We start from the raw sequence: 25,888 nt of genomic DNA on the forward strand, positions 1-25,888 counted from the left end.
TTGAAAGAATATGAGAGTGGAAAGAAATAACGCAAAGTGCATACAAAAAGTATGACAGACAAAATATAAATTACAATAAAACTTTGTAACACCTGAAAATGATTATAAAGTTTGTTGATGTTCTGTAGACACTTTTATAAAATACATGCTTTAGTCATGTAACAATAGGTACTTAAAAAGAAATACCATTTATTTTAAATGTGATCATACTGTAGTGGTGTCATATCTCAATTTTACTTATAAAATTCCAAAGACTAACTAGAAGAAAGAAAAAAACACAGATGCAAAAGAATTAAACACTTATTAAAGATCACCTGTAAATGTATCTTTAGGTTGCCCAACAAGTGTCCAAACATGGCTATAGTGGCTCATTGTGGACTTCTCATCTGGTATTGTATAAGCAGATAGGGTTACTTCATTTTCTGGTAACTGCACCTGGAGAAACATACTTGTTATAAAATGAACAATTTAATACTTAATCCATGTAGGATTATTTTTGTAAGGGAGCGTTCAAGTATTACTTCACGCAATTTTTGGAGATTATTGACCCCCCCCCCATGTAACGCGCCGTAACGTTTTTCTATACCCAAGTATAGTAAAACGTTTCGTGACCACCTAGTGATTTTTTATACCTATTAAAAGTTACCATTATGTGGTGAAAAGTACTGGAAAGTCGAAAAGAATATTAACAATAACGGTTTAATTCAATCCCCGGCCCGCATCGTAACGTTTTACAAAAGGACCCCCCCCAAATTATATTCATTACGTAATACTTGAACGCTCCCTAAATAGATCTATATGATTTAATCAATAAGTCTCCAACATATTTAAAAGTTGTTAGATATGGCATGGTACCGTTAGAAAAAGTGGACTCTAGTATTTAAAAAAATCAGCAATTCCATTGAATTTAATAATAACATAATCATAATTAAGGCACTTTGTGTTTAATTTGATTAGTAGAATATGAAATTAAAGTAGTACTACAAAAGAGAAATTCAAAGTAATTATTTATTTCAAAGTTTGTCTTCCAAATGTGATTATTTATGTACCACACACAACACTAATAATTTTAATTTATTAGCAGAAAAAAATTGTTACAGCCTATGATTTATATAAATAATTTTAAAGATATTTTTCAACACCAAAATCAGATTCATGATACATGAGTGAATCTTGACACAGAATCTTAGAACAAATAGATCTAAGCTTGTCATTGTCAAACCTACATCTATTAAATTCTTATAGGAACACTTACTGTTTGTGAAAGTATGGATACTGTTAAATTTTGCACTGGTTTATTTTCTTTAATATCACTTTTTGTTTCCATGTCTTCTTTTTTAATAGAATCATTAAGATCAGTAGGACCCTTTGAGTATGGACGTCTTAATGGCACACAGGCACCCTGTTCATTCATTTCTGTACCCAATACACATTTGCATATACCCTTATGCATGTTATGCCCTAATGGGATACATTCTGCATTAAAGGGACAATTATTAGTCCCCATCACACACACCACATGCTCAAGAAATTTTGAAGCCAACATCATATCATTATCACTGTTATCATACTTTTCATAGCCAGAATCTTCATCATCAATAGTGGGCAAGTTATTTATAAAGTGTGCTAGGTAATTAGACTCTTCATCGTCAGCAACTTCACTGTGTCGGTTTGGATATCCATAAACAAGTTCTTCTTCTCCAAAATTTTGCTCTTCTCGAAAGCTTGACTGGCCAAGGATCTCTGACCAATTTTCTATAACATAAATGTTTATAGTCATTTCATGAAATGTGAAAAATTATTATTATGCAAACACAATTAACATATTAATTTAAAAATTCAGTTAACTATCGGATACTTAAACAGAATTTAATTTGATAAATATGAAAGTATCAAGCTAAGCTAAAAATTACACAATCCTGTAAATATCTTTTTAGAAGTAACTAAGTACTTTACTTACAGCTATATAAAGTTCATTGATAATAATTGTTTATAAAGAGCTTCTAATGCTACACTATTTTTAATATGGTAGAGTAAAATGAGAAGAAAATAAGATAGATAGTTAAACAGCAGTTGAGTATCATTAAAATTATAATTGAAAGTACTTGTACTTACCACTGGGAAGCACAGGTTTTACAAGTATCATAGACACATGTCTATTCCAATTGCGGCCACTTCTCGGCAATGGAAGGCACAGTTCATCTGTTACACACTCTATATGATAGCACCGTGAATCTACTATGAACACAATATTGCAATTGTCAGCAAGGCAACAGGACATCACACATTGTTTGAGCCCCTTCAAGTCAGTTTTCTCAGTATAATTACCCGCTGTTAAGTTGCCTGTAAAGAGTACCAAGTTATATATGTTTGAAGATTAGTCTATATTCAGAAATTTATCATTTCAGAATCTCATAGTATACATATTAGAGTTAAATAATAGTCAAGACTAAAAATCTTTAAGATAAATGTAACATATGTTTTATTGCCAATATAAATGGAATATCAGATTTTTAGTAATTAGAATACAAACCTGCTGGCATGTAGTTGTCGAAATTTTTAGGGTATAACTTGGGACATTTATTATTACTTTCATATTTTTCAGTCCATGGTTTCGTGTACAATGATAAGCAAATTTCTAACTGCACTAAAAGTATAACGACAAAGACAAGTTTCCTCTCGGACATCTTGTCAGTTTTCAAATAAGATTTCACTTAGTTTGTTTAATTCATTACTGTATTTTAATTAAATGAACAGAAAAATAATATACAATTTATATTTATCACACAGGAAGCAAAGGGTTAGAGATATGAAATAAAAACAAGAGTGGGCGAAATGATAAAGATTTATATAATATTTACAATACTGATATCAACATTAAACCATCGATATTAAATGTGAACTTAATTAAAATTCAAACTGTAAGTAGCCTTTTATTTTGATTTTTGAGCTACTCGAATTAAAAATATTATTATGTATTTTCTGTACACAATTTTTCCGCAACTTTCGGCAGTGTTACCAGATAACAAAATTGAAACCGACACGCACGCGCCACGCAATTACACACACTGGTCACGACACTCGACAGGATACTGGATAATATAACTAAAATCATCATAATTACTTATCGTTTTTTTTAAAAAAAAACTATGATAAATGTGTCAAACTAACGAAATAATTCTTATAAATTATTTAGTAAATTTAACATAACATTTGAAATATAGTGATATAAATATAAGTGTAAATTTGATATTTTTACGGTAATCAAAAAAAGTATATTAACGGTTAAAATTACGTCGCCTAATGTCTCTATAATAATCACATCATATTTATTAACGACCCTAAATATGGAGAGAAGATCTCTTAATTGGCAACCTATTTCAAGCTATATATCAATACTCCCAAGTGCTATGCTTTTGCAAACAACTCCGTGGTTTGACAAATGACAATTTGCAATGCACATAGACGTATAGACAAACAACTCTGTAAAATATATTTTTTATAGTAAAGGTTTTACATTTTAATGCATTCGAAAAACAGTTTTATTCACGTTGGGCATCAAGAGAGCATGAATTGTTCACTCCTAACTATTTAATTTAAAAAAAATAATTTTAATTAAGACCAACAAATAACTGCACTAAAGTATATGAACTACTAATTCATATTGGGGCTACTGCGTGCCGTCACGATTTCTTTTCCTTTTACTGACTGGTTCTCTAGCTAGTTATATGGATCAACGCATTGTAATAAATGAATCCGTCACACGGTGGTCCGAGAACAGTGCTGGAGTCCCGCAAGGTTTATCTCTTCTTTCTGCTATTTTTATTAACTTTCTAACTTTTCGGATTTTTAGTGCATTACCACATTAATGCGGATGATGACCTTTAGCTATCTGAACTGAACATCATTCGAAAAGTCAACACCCAGTATTCCTAGGCTATGATAAATTATGACGAGGCTTTTATCTGTGAAACAATTCAAGGACACTTCCATAGTTATAACTTGCATATTTTTGTTTTATATAAATTGAAAGGGTTCCCGAAGTGTGTGCCGTAGAAAGCAAATAAGACGACGTGAGTCGATCCTCTATCATTATGCGATACCACAAATATTCGCGGGTACTTACGAGTACCACTCCCACGTCTTTATCGCGAGCCGCGCGAAGAGACTGACGTGTCACCGTGTTTTGTTTAGCTTTATTTTTCCACGAGAATCTCACGTAAAACGAACAGATTTTTATTAAATAAACAAGTTGGCAGTTCAAATAATATTATAGTCATAGGGAAGGGAAGCTCTTGCATCAAAGTGAGATCTGAACTGAACCAAGTAGATATTAGTATGTGTTTTAACATTCATAACTTTCATGTGGCAATGTCTTATTTCGTGTCTTCGAATAACACGAAGAAATTCGCACTTTTTTTACAGCAAGAACGTCATGAATACTCCAAATATTTAACTAATCCGGAATGTTTGCTCAAAATTAACATATTTGTGCGGAGAGGATGGCAAATATATAATATGTATTAAAAACATAATATTCTGAATATCGCTACTGTGAACACGCTCTGCGAACATAGAAAGATGTAAATAGTGTCGGAGGAAACAGTAGGCGCAAAGTCTTCGTTTACGGGGATCTGTGCATCAGACTGGTTCTTGGTATCGAAAACTACCTTGGCCTTCGCCGTCGCTCCTAGTTATAAAGAAACTGAGTCCTTGTAGAACACTTGGAATGTTAACCCGTAAGACTTATATACTACAGTTATTCATACAAGGGCTACAACGAACTCCGAGTGCGAAAATTTGCGCTTACCATGTATCTGATAAAGTTGTTACGTGGAATGGAAAACAATCCGGTAGCTCTCCACTGCCTAGGCCCCAGGGGGCCTGATGGTTACGTTAGGCGAGCGCCGTTACTATTCGTAACCCTCAGCGAAAGCCTACCTTTCGAAAAGCGGCACTCAATACACAATGTATAAAAATAATTAATGAAATGCATAGATTAACAGATGTTTTTAATTGTCCGTTGAGTGAACTGGCAAAAGGTTTGCTTCATTCTTATACTGTAAGATATAGTTAGGTTTTTTGTAAATATATTAATGTATTATGTTGTGTTTTTGTGTATTGTTTTAAATGTGATGTATAGGTAAATATATATTTAATCATTTATTAAAACCTAAATATACAGTATTTACAATTTTCTTAACCTACATAGTAATAATAATAATTAATATAAAAGAAAATTAAAACAAATTTAAAAAGCCAATAACCGAAAACCTAGCAACGTCCAGAAGCGCAAAGCGAGCATACAAAGAATTAAATACACACAAAACATGGATTCAGAGCCTAAGAAACAGTCAGAAGAAAGCAATAAATAGGGAAGACATCCTAGAGCTTGCAACCAACTTTTACCAAGAACTACAAAAAACAACCAGAAATCACAAAAATTGAAGAAGACAACGTATATCCGAGAACGACTCATCAGGAGCATATAGATATGGATACAACGATCATGCCTATAAGTAAAGTCGAAATATTGCATCACATAAAAACCCTTAAGTCAGGAAAAAGCCCGGGGCCAGATAACATAACCAACGAGGCCCTGAAGTTTGGAGCACCTATCCTAGTTACATATCTGACAATACTTTTTAACATGGTAATAGAACGAGAGGAAGTTCCAAAACAATGGCGCCAATCAAATATAGTATTGCTGTACAAAAAAGGCAACCCATTAGACATTGTGAACTACAGGCCAATCAGTTTGGTATCCGTAATATCTAAATTGTTTTCATCAATAATACTAAGTAGAATATCAACAAAAATTGACAATAACCAACCAGTAGAGCAAGCAGGCTTCCGCCCAGGATATTCTACTATCGACCACATCCACACTATCGAACAAATCATCGAAAAATACAATGAATATAACAAACCACTCTACATAGCATTTGTAGACTATTCGAAAGCGTTCGACAGTATAACGCATACATCCATATGGAAAGCGCTTAAAAATAATAAAGTAAATGAAAAATATATAAATATATTACAGAACATATACAGCAATAGTGTTGGTAGAATAAAGCTAGAAAACAAAGGCCGAGAAATTCGAATTGAAAGAGGTGTAAGACAGGGTGACCCACTTTCCCCAAAATTATTTATAGCAGTCCTCCAAGATGTATTCAAAGGTATAGAATGGAATAATAACGGCCTCTGGATACGAAACAAACATCTTACTCACCTTAGATTCGCAGACGACATAGCCGTCTTCAGTGACACCGCTACAAAATTAGAAAAAATGCTCCAAACATTAGACAGGGAAAGTCAAAAAGTCAGGCTTTACATGAATACCACAAAAACAAGAATCTTATCCAACAGTGTGTGCCAGCCAATCAGAGCCGACAGTAAACCTATAGAATATGTTAACAACTATGTATATTTAGGAAAACAAGTATCTTTCGATAAGAACAGCAGTGAAAACGAAGTAGATAGAAGAATAAACGTGACTTGGAAGAAATACTGGACCCACAAAGAAATTCTGAAAGGAAACTACAGTCTACAACACAAGAAGATAATGATGGATTCAAATATTTTACCTTGTCTTACAAACGCAAGTCAAACGTGGGTTTTCAGCAAGAAAACAACTAGAAAAATCCTGTCTTGCCAGCATGCAATGGAAAGAAGCATCCTAAAGTTAAGGAGAATAAACAAAATAAAAAATGTTGAAATCCGTAAAAAAACCAAACTTACAGATGCACTTGAACAAGCTCTAAGGCTAAAATGTAAATGGGCAGGTCATATTGCTAGAACGCGGGATAAAAGATGGACACTAGAAATAACAAAATGGACTGGACCTACTGGAAAGAGACGTATAGGACGACAAAGGAAAAGACGGACAGATGACATTGTAGAAATAGCGGGGGAAAACTGGATGGATGTTGCGCAAAACATAGAAAAATTGAAAATTATGGAGGAGGCTTTTACCCTAAAAGGGGCAATACAAAAACCAGATATAAAAAATAATAAATAAAATCTAACTTAAATTTTGTTAAAACTTACTAACTTAACTAATACTAATAAAATATTAAGGAATATAAACTAACAATTATTGTTGTATGTATGGATTAAATAAAGCTTTAATAATAATAATAATAACCGACTTCCCTAGACCCCAAAGCGGTCTGTACATGTAAATATGTAGTTATTGCATTCGAGTAAAGTAGCTTATTTTGTTAAATATATAAAACATCAATATTTAGTTTTAATCGGAGCCCAAACAGACGTGTTACACTCTAAGATTGTATCACTACACACAAGATTCAAGCTTATAATCTATACAAGTAGTGTTAATATCTCAGTACGTAAAACGTATCCACTGAATTTGAAATTATATCGGCTTGCAAACATAATCGTCGTGTCAAAATGAAACAAATTTTATGTTTTGAACATGATTTCATGAGTGTATCAAACAATTTTAGATTAGTAATCGGTATTGCCAGTTTGTGCTACACGACGTCGTAAAGTGTTTGGTAAAATTGAACGATGGGCGCTGGACAAATAGGAGGCATTGCCACTTTGCGTTAGTATAGCTTGTTTACGTCTACCTTTATACACCAATTAGGGTCCTTTATATAAAGACGTACCAATTCTTCAAAGGCCGGCACGCACTCGCGCGCCCCCTGGCATTGAATATCCTTGGGCGGCGGTATCACTTAACAACAGATGAGCCTCCTGTTTGCCCCCTGTTCTTTAAAAAATGAGGTCGAAGTTGGAAAGTATTTGAATACTTAACAAACTAAAAAAACTTTATGTATGACATGAAGTGGTTGTTATTTAAACATCTATATTAAAAAGATGTAAAGTTTGTGATGTTGTAATCCGCGGATCAACTGAACCGATTTTACAGTATTATATAAGTACGATTTTAAATTACAGTAGCTCAAACCTACTTGCCTTAATAAATAATAATAATAATGATTATTATTATTTTATTCATCAGACAAATACAGTCCATTGATTGATTAGTAAGTTAGTAACAATAGTTTCTTAAGATCTATGTTGGTAGAATTAGTAAAAATAAGAAAAAAGTTGTTAAACAAAAACTATTAGGTACAAAGCCCTGCGGAGATGTCGGAGCAGTGTCGTAAATAGGCGAAAAATCAACAGACGCAGATGTATCAGACTGATGCTCCTCTGTCGTACGGACCCCATTTGTAGAACAAAAATTGTCTAAATAAATTTAGTCTTGTTTTTTAATAATTAATTTGACACGATTTGTATTATGTTTGGTTTAAAACCTGAAGAGCAAGGACCGGAAAATTAAACCTAATTAATCAATATATTGTGTTCAGTGGACATCGACTTCCAAAATGCTGCAGGATTTCAGGGCGTACCAGCTCAAACAACGGAAGGACAGTTTATTGTATGTATTTACAAAACTATTAGAAACAGTATATAAAAAGAAATAATCTCAAATATTGGACTATAGTAAATTTCGATTTAAAATTACTATGTGCCAAGATGTGTTAAAAATGAGCAAACCTTGAAAATAAAGTAATGGAGAACTAAAGAAAAGGCTTCTTTACAATAACAAGAAAAAACATCAATATTTAATTCCTATTAGGTGGGGTACGCCTCGATGTCTGCCGTTCCACAACTGAGCGTTTCTTAAGGCACTTTCTGGCGCGGACCACCATTATGTGGAACCAGCTGCAAGGTTCCTTCAAGAAAAGCTTGTACCAATTCTTAAAAGGCCGGCAACGGACTCGCGAGCACTTTGGCATTGAGAATGTCCTTGGGCGGTACTACTTAACATCAGCTGAGCGTCCTGCCTATTTGCTCCCTGTTCTTTAACAGAAGGTGTACTTTAAATAAACATAGACTTAAAAATATAGCTAGCTTCTTCCTTATCTATGATATAAAATAGAATAGATATAGTTTTCTTAATAAGACCATTAATAAGTAACGTTCTACACTGTCTATGACAGTGATAGTAACTATCTGTGAGAATGGAAAACAAAGGGGCCTCATAGCCTAGCGGTCTAATTAAGTGGCAGCTAGGTGAGGGGTACCGGGTTCGATTCCCGGTGCGAGGGCAAGTTTTAATTTAATTTAAATTTGTTATCGGCCTTTGGTGGGGGTTGTGCGGTACCGGGCGAGTGCCTAAACCGTACATGGAGGACATGGTCAAATTTCTAAGGCAAAAAGCACGAATTATAAAAATCTTATACTTGACGCTGGCTAATGCATAAACCGTGCCAGAGCCATATAAAAAAAAATGGAAAACAAAAGAAGAAACGGTGGTGCGATTCGTTGGATTGTGATTGGTCCAACAAATCATGCCGCGTGTTTGTGGATTGCTTTCTTCGTCTCTCTTTTCTCGTTTTAAAACCTCAGTCCCCTGATATTTCTTTTACAACAGGTGCACTACCTGTCACACGCCATGTTATTCTGTGTGGGAGCATTGATAGAACCGCATGTGGTGCTAACGCCGGCGATATGCGTTTTTGGGGAAAAATATAAGTTTTTTGTGTATGCTGGTACACACCGGTTTATGGAGGGCGTTGGCATATCGAGACAGGTTCAGCATCTCTGCATTCACAAAGGTATTATGCCTTCAATTTTGACTTTAGTCTTATATATATTATTATCTATCATATATATAAAATTCTCGTCTCACGGTGTTTGTAGTTAAACTCCTCCGAAATGGCTCAACCGATTTTCGTGAAATTTTGTGTGCGTTTCGGTTGGATTATTATATTTGATTTTTTATATTATATTTTTTTGGCAAAATTTTTGTTTTGTTTTACAGCATACAAAAATACATACAACCCTTAATTTTCACCCCTCTACGATCAACCCCTATTTTTTATAATTGTAGATAGGTACTTTTATTAAACTAAAAAAATGTTTCCTAAAAATTTTATACATGGCAAAACAACGTTTGCTGGGTCAGCTAGTAAGTATAATATAAAAATATGAGCTGTTAGCCGCACGTTAATGTCCGATTTATTGGTTTTCATCCCTGAGAAACAACTTAAAAATGCCAAACGCCTGATCGTGGCACCAATAATCTGGCTATCTGGGTTTGTTAAAAAAAAACAAAAACAAAAGCAGTCTAAACGTCATGTAAATAATTGCGCGTTTATAATTGTTTATAAGTTTAAATGTATAGTATAGCTACTCGCGTAAATCAAAGACAATAAATGCATATTAATCGAATAGACGTTAATTGTTATAATCTTGAAATTGATTTCGGTAATAATGTTATTGCATCTGTAGGTAAAAATTAATATTTAAAGAACTTTATTTCATGACAAAATATGTATTAATTAATTAATTGACTGGAAAAGTTAATCTTTATATTTCGAATGTGACAACGTCAATTAAGACTTTTTATATACCTTTAGAAATAATATATAATATACCTAAATAAAAACTCGTACAGACTAAGGACATTAAGGGAGTATGACGGAGAGACACTAAGCATGCCTCTGGACTATGCCTTGGGATTCTGAACCTCACTTTTCGAACTCACACACCGTGTGAAAACCGCTGTGTGAGTTCGAAAAGTGAGTTACAGAATCGCAAGGCTGGTATGTCAAAAACATATTATGACGTACGGGAGTCTCTGCGTTTATTACAGGTTATAACCACACGTCACGTTGGATGCGGTGTTCCCCTGATAACTTAGCGCTTTTGGTGCTTAATCAGCAGTTCTTCTTCCACAAGCGAGAGCCAGGAACAGCATACGTTTTAAACAGAGTACGCTACGGTGTTACCACTAATTTGGAAAAACGTATTGGTGATCCAACTTGTCATTACTTCGGATGGGGGAGTAGACGAAATGTAAGGTTTTTTTAACTTTTAACTTAATTATACAATAGCCACCCTGTGACGTTTTATTGTGTTTATGTAAAGAATTATTGTTTCGCTAGTAATTGAGTCTAGGACCGTATTTGTTTGATTGCTAATCCGCAAAGGTTAAGCGTAATAATAGTATAACATTACGTTTACTCAATACGCAAGTAGAGCCCCAAACGTGAAATACCCTTTTCCCTAGGTATATATAAACATATTAAGCTAATTAAGTTCTGTGGTGGTTTTATATATAACTAATGATAGGTTACATAATATCTAGCGTTAAAACATTTTTATCGATTGTTACCGAATATTTTTATTTGTAAAATAACGTGGAAACCAGGACGCCCTTAGCGTTAGCTCACAAGGTACACGGCAAATATAAAGAAGCTAAAACCTTCCCAGGACCTGTTTGCAAGAGACAGACAGGCATAGGAGACTTTGTAAAACAAAATCTTCGATCCAATGTGTCAAGCTATATTCTAGCAATAAATTTCTGATACTAAAATTAACGATATTAGCTAGGAAATAATTTTTCACTGCGTATTGTGTCACTGACTGTGTAATGTATTTAACTTCATATGTATATGTTAACGTAAAATTGTAAACAACGTTAGATTGTAATCTATCTCGCGAGATTATAAACTGTCGAAAGATTGTGAACCTCAGCTTACTGCTTACAATTTAACGTATTATTATTCGGTAGATTGTACTACACTAACTTAGTTATCATTCAAACTTCTTTGGTCAATTACAGATTAATTTTACTTTCCAACAATTTCATATAACTACCGAATAATAATACGTTAAATTGTAAGCAGTTCGTTGAGGTTCACAATCTTTCGACAGTTTATAATCTCGCGACATAGATTACAATCTAACGGTGTTTACAATTTTACGGTGACATATATATTAAACCCTTTTAATTTTTCAGGGTTATCTGATTCCTTTATTGATAGACCTCTTACGTGTTGACGTCACCCTCTTACCTCCAGAGCGTTGCCTTCAAATGTGGAATTACAAAAACAAATATCTGTGTATACAACAACCGCCTTGCAAGGTGATTTCTTTTATACTACATATTATATATACACTGGTATCATCGCCATCTGTATTTAAAAAAAAAAAACTAGCGCTACCATCGGTGGTCTTGGACTTCGATATTGATATCTGTTTCGTGATAATTGTTTTCTTAATAGGCAAGTAGTTAGTTTTCTTCCTTCAACGTACAATGGTTTAATGCGCACATAAAGAAATCTATCATTGCCCTGATGGGGGTCTAATAACACATAATTGTAGTTTAGTGTCAAGGGGGTCAGCCCCCTTAAGATCTCCGAGAGGCCACAAGAGGCCTATAAGGATGTCGACAATCTTGAGAGCTCCTTAGTTGTAAATACCTCAACAGCATGTTATGTATATGTATAAAGATTAGACATCCGATGATAATTACAATATACAACAAGTATAGTGTCATAAAATGTGTGACGTAAAACCATTTTTTTTTAGTTACAGTTATTCTATAAATTAATGATTATTTAGTTATTCTTATAAGGCTTTTTAAAGCCATATTATATACAGATTACTTTTGATAAAAATGGAGTTTTTATACTACATTACACAAATTTAGGTTGTATAACCTAAATTTGTACATGAATAATCAAAGATCGGCCAACGGCGCTGTTACCTATTTCACAGAATTGTTTATGGTATCAGCGTTATAACATGTCAAACTCATATTAGACTCTAGATTAGTGTTTCCCAACGATTTTTTTGTACCGTACACCGGCTTAGCCTTTCTTAAATGGCTAAGCCCCCCCCTAAATTTAATATAAAAAAAACATTGAATTGTTCACTAAAGAAACTTAAATGATAGGTTTTAGGAATTTTTTAACGAAACGCAGTAAGTAAATTTTTAAACATAATGTGAAACAGAAATTGAAATTCCAAATAATTTTTAATAATTTTTCAAATAACCAACAAATTTCCAAACACTGGCAAACACTCCTCTAGAGAGATCTATGGTTATGATATAAAAACTATTTTGCATAAACGTGAATTAATAATATATTTAGGATAACGGTAATTTCAAAGACAGAAAATACATCATTTAATATAAAAAAGAAAAAAATTAACTCTGATGGGGCAGTCCAAATCGCCTTCACAGATTTTATTGATTCCCGTCCGACTGTTTTTTTTAGTAAAGGGATCCATGAACTACCTATGAGATGGCAAAAGGGCATAGAAAACAATGGTTCATACTTTGATTAATTAAATATATTATATTTAAAAATATTCGACTTTTTGTTCCTCCCATACAAAACGCCAATTTCATATGTAAGGACCTAATATTTAAATTTTGGGCACAAAATTTTGGTAATTCGTAAAGAACCATTTTTAGAGAATTTAATGAGAAACTATAGATTGACATTAGTCAGTTTCACTTCGACCAATTTGAAAGGTTTAGAGCTATAAAAAAATAAATCAGTGGCGCTACAACTTTTTTTTAGGTCTGGCCCTCAGATTTCGGTATCTGTTTCATGATTTGTCTAATCTAATAGGCAAGTAGGTGATCAGCCTCCTGTGCCTGACGCACGCCGTCGACATTTTGGGTCAAAGGCAAGCAGGTTTCCTCACGATGCTCTCCTTCACCGTTCGAGCGAATGTTAAATAGAAAGTCCATTGGTGTACAGCCCGGGATCGAACCTTCGACCTCAGGGATGATAGTCGCACGCTGAAGCCACTAATACCGCTCCACATTATATAAGTTATACCATATAATAAATAATTAAGTCCTAATACATATGCAATATCTATGAAGTATGATTGTTAAATTAATTTGTAACATTATTATTCTTTACTTTTACCATCATGACTTACCACCATTCCTCATTTCCTGAAACAAAAGAAGTTCTAACCAAGATTCTATAGACTTACCATCAAAACAGACTCTTTATCAGAATCAAGTATAACTGTACCAGCCGCTAGTCCTGAGCTAAGTCTGGTCCACTTCCAAGACACTATGCGGAAGTCATCCGAAGATTTCGAGCCGTTCAGTATTAAAACTGGCAAGGGCAAGTTCAGAACCTGGTCACCACCCGCGTCTGCCTTTGGTGGGCTGTTTTTGTCTGGAATATTTTATTTATTACGATTTCATGTTACAGAAAATAAAGCTTCAATTCTTTATAATTTTCGTAGATAGAGTATAGAACTAGATGAGCTTCTAAAATAACAATAATAACTAAAGAGAGAAGGCATTTTTACGTAACGCGTTGTTTTAATAACCCCCCTCCCGCCCATGTAACGCGCTGTAACGTTTCAAAAGACTCCCCCCTGCCCCCAAATTGCGTTACGTAATACTTGAACGCTCCCAAAACCAGATTTTCTGACTTTTTAAATTTATAGGCTTTAAACACAACTTATAGCATATGTACATGCAAACTCCTAGTTTAATTTTGTACTTTATGAACACATTGAATAAAAAAGAACGTGATACTTACAGAATCTACGCCAGCATCTGCAACCGGAGGAGTATTGGTTGGAGGCTTAACGAACACGTGCACTTCCGCGGACGAAGACTGACTGGACGAGTCTGTCACTTTTAACACAAATGTATATACACCCTCTGATAGATTTGATAGCTGAAATAATACGTTTTCTTTTGTAGGGTGAAAGTGTTACAAGATGAGATTTGAGAAATTACACCATATAAATAATAATATTTATTTATTTAAAAGTTTTTTTACAGGGTGTAAACGGGCAGGCGGCTCACTCGATTTTAAGTGATACAGCCACCCGTAGACACGTTGCCAGAGGGCTCACAGATGCGTTGCCGGCCTTCAAAATACTGCATAAGGGTGTATGCAAATACTGCATTATTAGGGTTTATGTATTTATTATTTCAGAATCGAGATTTAGCGTTGAGTCTGACTGCTGTACGTATAAGGTTTTGGATCTTGACACGTACAGACATAGTCCTAGCGAAGTCTTGATTCCATATTTTACCCAAGTGTAATATTCAGCATACACTTATTTTATTTAATATATTGACAACATCTAATTAATAAACTGTCAATGTCAAGCCTCACGTGTACGAAGCTTGTGTGGTCACAGATTAGTAAAATTGAATTGTCATTCAGTGCCTCCTAGCAAAAAGTAATGGAAACTCCTTGGTGACATACAGTACATGGGTGTAAGATATTTTGTTATACCTTTTTTTAAAGTGCCAATGGACTTTGTTTCCGGCTAATAAATAAATAAAAAAAAAATACAGTACATGGAATTGACAATTATTCTGTATGCTTCACCACTGATATACATTTTTTCGATATTGTTTGTTTTCAGTACCTCATTATAGAATCTTAGACGTATGTAATTTGGTTTTTATTATATAAATTTTATACCTAACCTAACAATAGAAATGAGTCAACATGCTCGCGTTTTTTGGCTATAATCTCACCTGTAAATAAGGTGAATGTGTATTCTGCATATCGACAGCTTTATTAGCATCTTCCGCTGATTTCGTCCATTCCCAAGAAGTGATCTCATGGTCATCCGTAGATAGGCTACCGTTTAGTGTCAAATTGTTATTTGGAAGGTAGAGTATAACGTCCTGGCCTGAAACGATGATTTAGTTGTCTGTTATATGCTTTAGGTAGACTTAAATGCAGAAACATTTAAGTGGTTATATTTTTCAGGAGGTCAATCTAATTTTATAATATTACTAGAAAAAATTAAAAAGTTATAGTACTACTAGCTGACCCGGCAAACGTTGTTTTGCCATGTATATTATTTCTAGGAAACATTTTTTAGATCCACAAAAATAACTATCTACTATAATAAAAAATAGGGGTTGATTTGATCGTAGAGGGGTGAAAACTAGGTATATTAGAAAATTTTTGGGGTGGACACCCCTAATCACTTAGGGGTTTGAAATATAGATAGTAGCTGATTCTCAGACTTAATATGCACAAAAAAATTCATAAGAATCAGTCTAGCCGTTTCGGAGGAGTATGGGAACGAACATTGTGACACGAGAATTTTATATATAGAGATGTAATTTTGCGAATATATTCTTTGTATAAAAAAATGTAGATAATGTTTTATAAGTCTAACTCTCCGACCGTCTGTTTCCCAAATAAACAAAACTATGGAAGAAAACAATAAGTCGAAAAGAAATTATTGGTTCTGGAACTGGAATTAATTAATACAATAATTTATTGCTTTCAGCTAGCATTTTAACCTTATTTGATAATTGATAAGATTTATTTGACAGTATTTGTATATAAATGGGTATAATGTATGACACGTGATTTATCTTGTCTTGCGTATAACTTGTCACATGACAAGTGAGAAGCATAGGAAGTTTGACAGACGCGGAACGATTTCTATTTTCGCACTTAAATTTTATTAGGTTAACCTATATTTAATAATGGTGCTTCATACTTAAATATCAATAAAATCTGCAGATAAGATTGTTGATTGCAAAATCGACTCATGACTCATTTTTAATGGATTTTTAGAGTAGCAGAATTCTTAATGAAAATATAATCTCATTATTCTTCCTTCATTGAACTAAATTTACAAAATAATATAATTATATAATAATTTTGGGAAGGTAATGGCAACTTTGCATAACAAAAAAACTTTAGGGGAATTCGAAGATGGTTTTAGGGAAAACAATCTATAGGAGTTGATATATCTGGTATTAACTAGAATTTATTGTCTTTCCATAGACAATAGCTCACCTGCATTTGCCTCTGGTGGATAATCGATATGATTTAAAACCGTAATATTAGCCGAAGTGAAATTTTTCACGTGGTCCGAGTCTTCAACTGTCAATTTAAACGTATAATTTCCTGGTTGTTTGAGGTCTTTTAAAACAAGCGTAGCGCCATCTTCCAATTTGGGTTGGTAGCCCAACGGTCCAGCCGTCAATTCCCAGTGCCATGAAATTATTTGGTCGTCATCCTGAAATATTAGACCATAAATTAAATTAAAAAAAAAGTGTGTGTGTACTAAGTACACATGTCAGAAGTGAAACTTCAGTGGCAAACTAATCTTGAAGTGTTGTTCATATTTATACAAATCTAAACGTTTAGATTTCCGATACTTAGAGGGACGGAAAAAGGAATAGGATAATAAGGATATGTTAGGAATTTAATGAATTTAATTGTCATTAAAATATTAAGTGTCGAATAATAAATAATAAATATTAAATAATAAACAATAAATAATGTGACGGTTAATTTTTTTCCAACGCCGATAAAGAAGTTTGACTTCAAAAAGGAACATGGCGCGTAACCGAAAAACGTGACGCGTAACGAAAAAATGTTACACTAAATTTTTTTCCAACCCCGATAAAGAAGTTTCACTTCAATAATCCCGCGATACAATCCTCGGCGGCTAGGCATAGATTGGTGTTTTCACAGCATTTACTTTCGCTGTTAATTGCGCACAAAGCTGAAGAAAACCATGTTCTATCAAATGTGGTCTGAGAGAACATCATGAGAGTCATCAAAAACGCTATACAAACATATAACCAAACTGGCTGAATGTATATATATATATTATTACTAGGAAACATTTTTTTAAATTCAATAAAAATAACTATCTACTATAATAAAAATAGGGGTTAATCGTAGAGGGGTGAAAATTAAGGGTTGTATGTATTTTTGTATGCTGTATCATAAAAAACAAAAAAAAAAAATTTAGGACCATCCTTATCATTCAAGGATTGAAAGATAGATAGTAGCCGATTCTCAGACTTACTGAATATGCATAAAAATATAAGAATCGGTCGAGCCGTTTCGGAGTATGGGAACGAACATTGTGACACGAGAATTTTATATATCATATGTATTAAGCACTAACAAATAAAACTTATTCCATCAAATAGTCCTGTCATTGAGAACATCATCAAGGTGTTCAAAATCGATACATACATACGGGCGACGCATGAAACATTAATGTATTCTATTGATTTAAACTGTGAGGTCGCGTCTTGGGAGCGGACTTCTATTCAACCATTAGTATGATGAACAGTTTTCTATAACCAGAACTATATTTCCGCGAAAATTGGACTCAGGAAATTCGAGTATTCGCAAAAACCAGTATCTATACATCTTTAAAAATATAATAATTGTTGAAACTGGTTATATCTGGATTTCAATCAAAAAGGCTTGCAATGATCGATGTATTAAAATATTGCTCGCTTTGTTAACGTGCGACTGGCAACCCTGAAAGAGATTTGTAAGAATATTTCAGAATTTTTGGTAGGAGCAACTAGCAATCTAGTGTGGATACAATTCAATATGGTGAAACGGTTTGCTTTAAACGGGGTACATACAATCCAACTTTTTGATACAACAAGAATAAGACGCCTAAAGAGAACTAAACTTTTTGAGTTCATGAACCTAGTATAGTGTATATAAATACAAGTGCGGTATCTCGGACACACGGATATAGTGTCTAAACATTATAGAGCACAGTGTCAATCGAAATAAGGGTACCATTATATCTTATCAAAGCTATGTTTACGATAGGAACCAGTTAAGCGTGATAATGATAGGAAATTGCGACATTATTTATCTATAATAATACATTTTAATAATAAGTAAAGCCTTAATGTGCTTGATTTATTTAAATAGCTGAAATAAAAATCTATTACGTTACACTGATTAGTATTATGAATCGAAAAATCTGTTCCCGTGGAATCGTTCTAATTCATATGTAATTATATAATCTATACTAATAGTATAAAAGCTTTGGTTGAACACTTTAATCACAGGAAATAATAAAATATTTTTTGTTTTTTTTTGCGTTTTGCGTTCATCGTATAATTTTGAACAACTAACAATAGGAGCAAAGCATGAGTGAAGCTTATTTTTTACGCTTATTGCTTCTTTTTAAACTAAAACCATAATTAGTTTAAACAATTCATTTATTGAAGCTTTTTAATAAAACTGTCCAAATTCCAAATATATAGGAATAGCATAAATAGTTTTTTTTAACATATCGAATACATATATACAAATCTTATGTCACAATGTTCGTTCCGATACTCCTTCGAAACGTCTGGACCGATTCTTATGAAATGTTTTATGCATATTCAGTAAGTCTGAGAATCGGCTACTATCTATCTATATATATGTCACCGTAAAATTGTAAACACCGTTAGATTGTAATCTATCTCGCGAGATTGTGAACTGTCGAAAGATTGTGAACTCTAGGGTTGAGCTTAGATACCTCCCATAGAACAATTTTTTGCAGCTGATGACCTCATCTATCCCCTTTTTTGCGTTTGATCCACGACTTTTTGCCCAACCTGTATAAAATTAGAACAAGTACTGGAGACATTATATAATATTACCTTACTCTCACTGCCATCCAAAACTGCGCCTGAATTGGGTAATTTTACAGTTTGCGATTGCGGTGTTATAACGACTACTGGTGCTTTATTAATTCTCTTTGGTGGCAACACTGTTACGTTTGCATAACCCTCTCCATACGCGTTAGTTCCATTCACTGTCACTTTAAATCTGTATTGACCTTCAGTAAGGTCAGTTAAGGTCACCGATGCTCCGTTTTGTATCATGTTGCCTGAAAAAAAAAGGTATTTAATTATTTGAAATGTTATTATGTCAATAGAGGATTACTCGAACTAATGTAATTCTTATTCCCTACGCGTCATTTAATTAATTCACAGATATTATATACTTTTAATTTTTTTTAAGTATCAAAATATGATGATATAAGGTAAAAGTGTTGCCAACATAACAAAAAAGGTAGCACTGATGTGGTCAATAATGCCACGACGGTTCTCTCCCCATAGACTCTAGAAGAATGGTTAAAAGGATTTTGAATGAATATGAGAGTGGAAAGATATAACGCAAAGTGCATACAAAAAGTATGACAGACAAAATAAAAATTATAATAAAACTTTGTAACACTTGAAAATGATTATAAAGTTTGTTGATGTTCTGTAGACACTATTATAAAATACGTGTTTTAAACAGTCATGTAACAATAGGTACTTAAAAAAAAAAACCATTTATTTTAAATGTGATCATACTGTAGTGGATAATCTCATATCTCAATTATATTTATAAAATTCCAAAGACTAACTAAAAGAAAGAAAAAAACACAGATGCAAAAGAATTAAGCACTCATTAAAGATTACCTGTAAATGTATCTTTAGGTTGTCCAACAAGTGTCCAAACATGGCTATAGTGGCTCATCGTGGACTTCTCATCTGGTATTGTATAAGCAGATAGGGTTACTTCATTTTCTGGTAACTGAACCTGAAGAAACATACTTGTTTTAAAATTAACAATTTAATACTTAAACCATGTAGGGTGATTTTTGTAAGGGAGCGTTCAAGTATTACATCACGCAATTTTTGGAGATTATTGACCCCCCCCCCATGTAACGCGCCATAACGTTTTTCTGTAACCAAGTATAGTAAAACGTTTCGTGACCACCTAGTGACTTTTTATACCTATTAAAGGACTATATTTTAAAAGTTACCATTATGTGGTGTAAAGTACCTTCTGGAAAGTCGAAAATAATATTAACAATAACGGCTTAATGCAATCCTCGGCCCGTATCGTAACGTTTTACGAAAGGACCCCCCCTCCCAAAATTCGTTACGTAACACTTGAACGCTCCCTAAATAGTTATATGTGATTTAATTAATAAGTCCCCTACATATTTCAAAGTTGTTAGATATGGCATGGTACCGTTAGGAAAAGTGGACTCTAACAACTGCTAACAAATTCTGCAATTCAGTAGAATTTAATATAATCATAATTAAGGCACTTTGTGTTTAATTTGATTAGTAGAATGTGAAATAAAAGTAGTACTATAAAAGAGAAATTCGAAGTCATTATTTAGTTCAAAGTTTGTCTTCCAAATGTGGCTTATTTATGTACCACACACAACACTAATAATTTTAATTTATTAGCAGAAAAAAATAGTTGCAACCTATGATTTATATAAATCAGTAGCCGATCCGGCAAACATAGTTTTGCCATGTATATCATTTATAATAAAAAATTGGGGTTGAATGTATTTTTTAATGCTATATCATAAAAAAAATTAAAAATAAAATAAAAAGAATTTAGGGGTGGACTGGACTACCCTTAATATTTAAGGGGATAAAAAATAGATGCTGTCCGTTTCTCAGACATACCCAATATGCACACAAAATTTCATGAGAATTGGTCGAGCCCTTGCGGAGGAGTTTAACTACAAACACCGCGACACGAGAATTTTATATATTAGTTTTTAAAGATATTTTTCAACACCAAAATCAGATTCATGATACATGAGTGAATCTTGACATAGAATCTTAGAACAAATAGATCTAAGCTTGTCATTGTCAAACCTACATCTATTAAATTCTTATAGGAACACTTACTGTTTGTGAAAGTATGGATACTGTTAAATTTTGCACTGGTTTATTTTCTTTAATATCACTTTTTGTTTCTATGTCTTCTTTTTTAATAGAATCATTAAGATCAGTAGGACCCTTTGAGTATGGACGTCTTAATGGCACACAGGCACCCTGTTCATTCATTTCTGTACCCAATACACATTTGCATATACCCTTATGCATGTTATGCCCTAATGGGATACATTCTGCATTAAAGGGACAATTATTAGTCCCCATCACACATACCACATGCTCAAGAAACTTAGAAGCCAACATCATATCGTTATCACTGTTATCATACTTTTCATAACCAGAATCCTCATCATCAATAGTGGGCAAGTTATTTATAAAGTGTGCTAGGTAATTAGACTCTTCATCGTCAGCAACTTCACTGTGTCGGTTTGGATACCCATAAACAAGTTCTTCTTCTCCAAAATTTTGCTCTTCTCGAAAGCTTGACTGGCCAAGGATCTCTGACCAATTTTCTATAACATAAATGTTTATAGTCATTTCATGAAATGTGAAAAATTATTATTATGCAAACACAATTAACATATTAATTTAAAAATTCAGTTAACTATCGGATACTTAAACAGAATTTAATTTGATAAATATGAAAGTATCAAGCTAAGCTAAAAATTACACAATCCTGTAAATATCTTCTTAGAAGTAACTAAGTACTTTACTTACAGATATATAAAGTTTATTGATAATTGTTTATAAAGAGCTTTCTTATGCTACACTATTTTTAATATGGTTGACCAAAATAAGAAGAAAATATGATAGTTGTTTAACTATCATATTTAGTTTAGTCTCATTAAAATTATAGTTGAAAGTAATTGTACTTACCACTGGGAAGCACAGGTTTTACAAGTATCATAGACACATGTCTATTCCAATTGCGGCCACTTCTCGGCAATGGAAGGCACAGTTCATCTGTTACACACTCTATATGATAGCACCGTGAATCTACTATGAACACAATATTGCAATTGTCAGCAAGGCAACAGGACATCACACATTGTTTGAGCCCCTTCAAGTCAGTTTTCTCAGTATAATTACCCGCAGTTAAGTTGCCTGTAAAGAGTATCAAGTTATATATGTTTGAAGATTAGTCTATATTCAGAAATTTGTCATTTCAGAATCACATAGTATATATATATATTAGAGTTAAATAATAATCAATATAATCTTTACAATAAATGTAACATATGTTTTATTGAAAATATAAATGGAACTACAGATTTTTAGTAACTAGAATACAAACCTGCTGGCATGTAGTTGTCGAAATTTTTAGGGTATAACTTGGGACATTTATTATTACTTTCATATTTTTCAGTCCATGGTTTCGTGTACAATGATAAGCAAATTTCTAACTGCACTAAAAGTATAACGACAAAGACAAGTTTCCTCTCGGACATCTTGTCAGTTTTCCAATAAGATTTCACTTAGTTTGTTTAATTCATTACTGTATTTTAATTAAATGAACAGAAAAATAATATACAATTTATATTTATCACACAGGAAGCAAAGGGTTAGAGATATGAAATAAAAACAAGAGTGGGCGAAATGATAAAGATTTATATAATATTTACAATACTGATATCAACATTAAACCATCGATATTAAATGTGAACTTAATTAAAATTCAAACTGTAAGTAGCCTATTATTTTGATTTTTGAGCTACTCGAATTAAAAATATTATTATGTATTTTCTGTACACAATTTTTCCGCAACTTTCGGTAGTGTTACCAGATAACAAAATTGAAACCGACACGCACGCGCCACGCAATTACACACACTGGTCACGACGGGATACTGGATAATATAACTAAAATCATCATAATTTCTTATCGTTTTTTTAAAAAAAAACTACGATAAATGTGTCAAACTAACGAAATACTTCTTATAAATTATTTAGTAAATTTAACATAACATTTGAAATATAGTGATATAAATATAAGTGTAAATTTGATATTTTTACGGTAATCAAAAAAGTATATTAACGGTTAAAATTACGTCATCTAATGTCTCTATAATAATCACATCATATTTAATAACGACCCTAAATATGGAGAGAAGATATCTTAATTGGCAACCTATTTCAAGCTATATATCAATACTCCCAAGTGCTATGCTTTTGCAAACAACTCTAACGTGGTTTGACAAATGACAATTTGCAATGCACATAGACGTATCGACAAACCACTCTGTAAAATATTTTTTTTATAGTAAAGGTTTTACATTTTAATGCATTAGAAAAACAGTTTTCTTCACGTTGGGCATCAAGAGAGCATGAATTGTTCACTCCTAACTATTTAATTTAAAAAAAAAAATTTAATTAAGCCCAACAAATAATGCACTAAAGTATATGAACTACTAATTCATATTGGGGCTACTGCGTGCAGTCAAGATTTCTTTGCCTTTTACTGACTGGTTCTCTAGCTAGTTATATGGATCAACGCATTGTAATAGGTGAATCCGGCACACGGTGGTCCGAGAACAGTTCTGGAGTCCCGAAAGGTTTATCTCTTCTTTCTGCTATTTTTATTAACTTTCTAACATTTCGGCTTACAGTGCATTACCACCTTAATGCGGATGACCTTTAGCTGTCTGAACTGAACGTCATTCGATAAGTCAACACCCAGTATTCCTAGGCTATGAATACATTATGATGAGGCTTTTATCTGTGAAACAATTCAAAGACACTTCCATAGTTATAACTTGCATATATTTGTTTTATATAAATTGAAACGGTTCCCGAAGTGTGCGCCGTAGAAAGCAAATAAGACGCCGTGAGTCCATCCTCTATCATTATGCGATACCACAAATATTCGCGGGTACTTACGAGTACCACTCCCACGTCTTTATCGCGAGCCGCGCGAAGAGACGTGTCATCGTGTTTTGTTTAGCTTTATTTTTCCACGAGAATCTCACGTAAAACGAACAGATTTTTATTATATAAACAAGATGGCAGTTCAAATAATATTATAGGGAAGGGAAGCTCTTGCATCAAAGTCAATGAGCTCTGAACTCAACCAAGTAGATATTAGTATCTATGTGTTTTAACATTCATAACTTTCATGTGGCAATGTCTTATTTCGTGTCTTCGAATAACACGAAGAAATTCGCAATTTTTTTACAGCAAAGAACGTCATGAATACGCCAAATATTTAACTAAACCGGAATGTTTGCTCAAAATTAACATATTTGTGCGACATTTTTGAGAAATCGGCAGCGTTAAGTAAGAAACTAAATTTGTAAATAAAAAAAATAATCAAGGCGGTGGTCAAGTTACTACTAATGGTCTAAATATGTGGCATTTAATGAACTTGTTGTCTCCCAAGACCTGATGGCGCAATTCACGGAACATCCAGCGAAGCTCACCGAACGGTTTGCGAAGTACTTTGCAGATAATGATGTCGATAAATTGGTGTGAATACAAGATCCATTCCATGCACAAGCTCCTCCAGAATATCACAAGAGGAAGAGATCATTGAACTCTCTTGTGACAGCAGCCTTGAAAGTTGATTCAGTTCAGTTCAGACTTATACCCGAACCCAATAATCAATCCACAATCTCAGACTGAAAACAATCTGAGATCAGACCGTGACCGTGATCTGCATCCCAATAACCAAACCCTACGAAGACAATCCATTTTTGGCGACGGATGCTCTTTGTGAGCACCATTTTACCGAGTTTTCACTCATATTTGATAATAAATGTAAACCAAATAAAGTAAATAAAACCGTACAAATAACATTAAAATATACATATCTATGTTTAAAACATAACAAACAGCTTTTTTAATTATTCAAAAAACTGTTGTAAGTTAAAATCTTTTAAAATAATTAACTGTTGAAATCGAGCTTTCGTCAACTGTCATTTGCATACAAAGGTCTATCTCCAGACACCGAAACGACCACCCATTGATAGCTTGTATCGACAGATGGCTTTTACAATCCGTCGATTGGTTATTGGCACACTTGTTACAACATTTGGATTAAGATTACTATCTCAGATGGTGGATTATGGATTGAGATAGGTTATTGGGTTCGGGCGATAGTTAGGTTCTTTGTAAATATTTTAGTCTATTACGGTTTAATGTTGTGTTTTTGTGTATTGTTTTGTATGTGATAACTGATATATATGTAAATATATAGATATTAAATCGTTTATTAAAACCCAAACTTCACAATCAAATATAGTATTTACAATGTTCTTAACCTACATAGTAAAATCAACAATAATTAATAAAATAAAATTTAAACCAATTTAAAAGGCCAATGACACAGCGGTCTGTACATGTATGTAAATATGTAGTTATCGCATTCGAATAATAAGTAGCTTATTTTGTTACATATATAATACATCAATATTTAGTTTTAAGCGGAGCCCAAACAGAAGAGTTACACTCTAATGCCCGCCTTCCACTGCGAGCGGAACGGACCCATTACGGACTCCGCTATACTCGTAACGATGATTTTTTTTTTATGACCCGCCTTCCAGGGCATAGATTGTATCACTACACACAAGATTGTAGATTCAAGCTTATAATCTATACAAGTAGGGTTAATATCTCAGTACGTAAAACGTATCCA

The 25,888-nt window shown here is 33.2% G+C and overlaps 2 protein-coding genes across 6 annotated transcripts in view; one reads left to right on the forward strand and one right to left on the reverse strand.

The window, feature by feature from the left end:
• The window catches only part of LOC125060631 (dyslexia-associated protein KIAA0319-like protein), a 36,277-nt gene extending 13,221 nt beyond the window's left edge, over positions 1 to 23,056 (reverse strand). For 2 of the 5 annotated variants that reach the window (XM_047665592.1, XM_047665596.1), the window contains exons 1-8: positions 22,554 to 23,054; positions 22,136 to 22,363; positions 21,272 to 21,771; positions 20,033 to 20,153; positions 19,223 to 19,452; positions 16,599 to 16,821; positions 15,311 to 15,468; positions 14,352 to 14,492 (exon numbers count right to left, since the gene is read on the reverse strand). In XM_047665592.1, the coding sequence (XP_047521548.1) occupies positions 14,352 to 14,492; positions 15,311 to 15,468; positions 16,599 to 16,821; positions 19,223 to 19,452; positions 20,033 to 20,153; positions 21,272 to 21,771; positions 22,136 to 22,363; positions 22,554 to 22,707 (1,755 nt within the window). In that variant the 5' untranslated portion in view covers positions 22,708 to 23,054. Of the gene's footprint in view, positions 1 to 314; positions 436 to 1,255; positions 1,756 to 2,115; positions 2,344 to 2,533; positions 3,049 to 14,351; positions 14,493 to 15,310; positions 15,469 to 16,598; positions 16,822 to 19,222; positions 19,453 to 20,032; positions 20,154 to 21,271; positions 21,772 to 22,135; positions 22,364 to 22,553 lie in introns of those variants that run through there. The other 3 variants (XM_047665593.1, XM_047665595.1, XM_047665594.1) reach the window with 3 other exon arrangements.
• Positions 7,338 to 12,955, forward strand: LOC125060633. The gene is made up of 5 exons (XM_047665597.1): positions 7,338 to 7,573; positions 8,346 to 8,416; positions 9,416 to 9,599; positions 10,640 to 10,842; positions 11,789 to 12,955. Exons 1-5 carry the CDS (start codon positions 7,537 to 7,539, stop codon positions 12,059 to 12,061), a joined length of 768 nt encoding a protein of 255 aa, XP_047521553.1. The 5' UTR covers positions 7,338 to 7,536; the 3' UTR covers positions 12,062 to 12,955.
• Positions 23,057 to 25,888: the final 2,832 nt, after the last annotated feature.

This window comes from Pieris napi, chromosome 22 (genome assembly GCF_905475465.1).
Source record: "Pieris napi chromosome 22, ilPieNapi1.2, whole genome shotgun sequence".
NCBI classification, from domain to species: Eukaryota; Metazoa; Arthropoda; class Insecta; order Lepidoptera; family Pieridae; genus Pieris; species Pieris napi.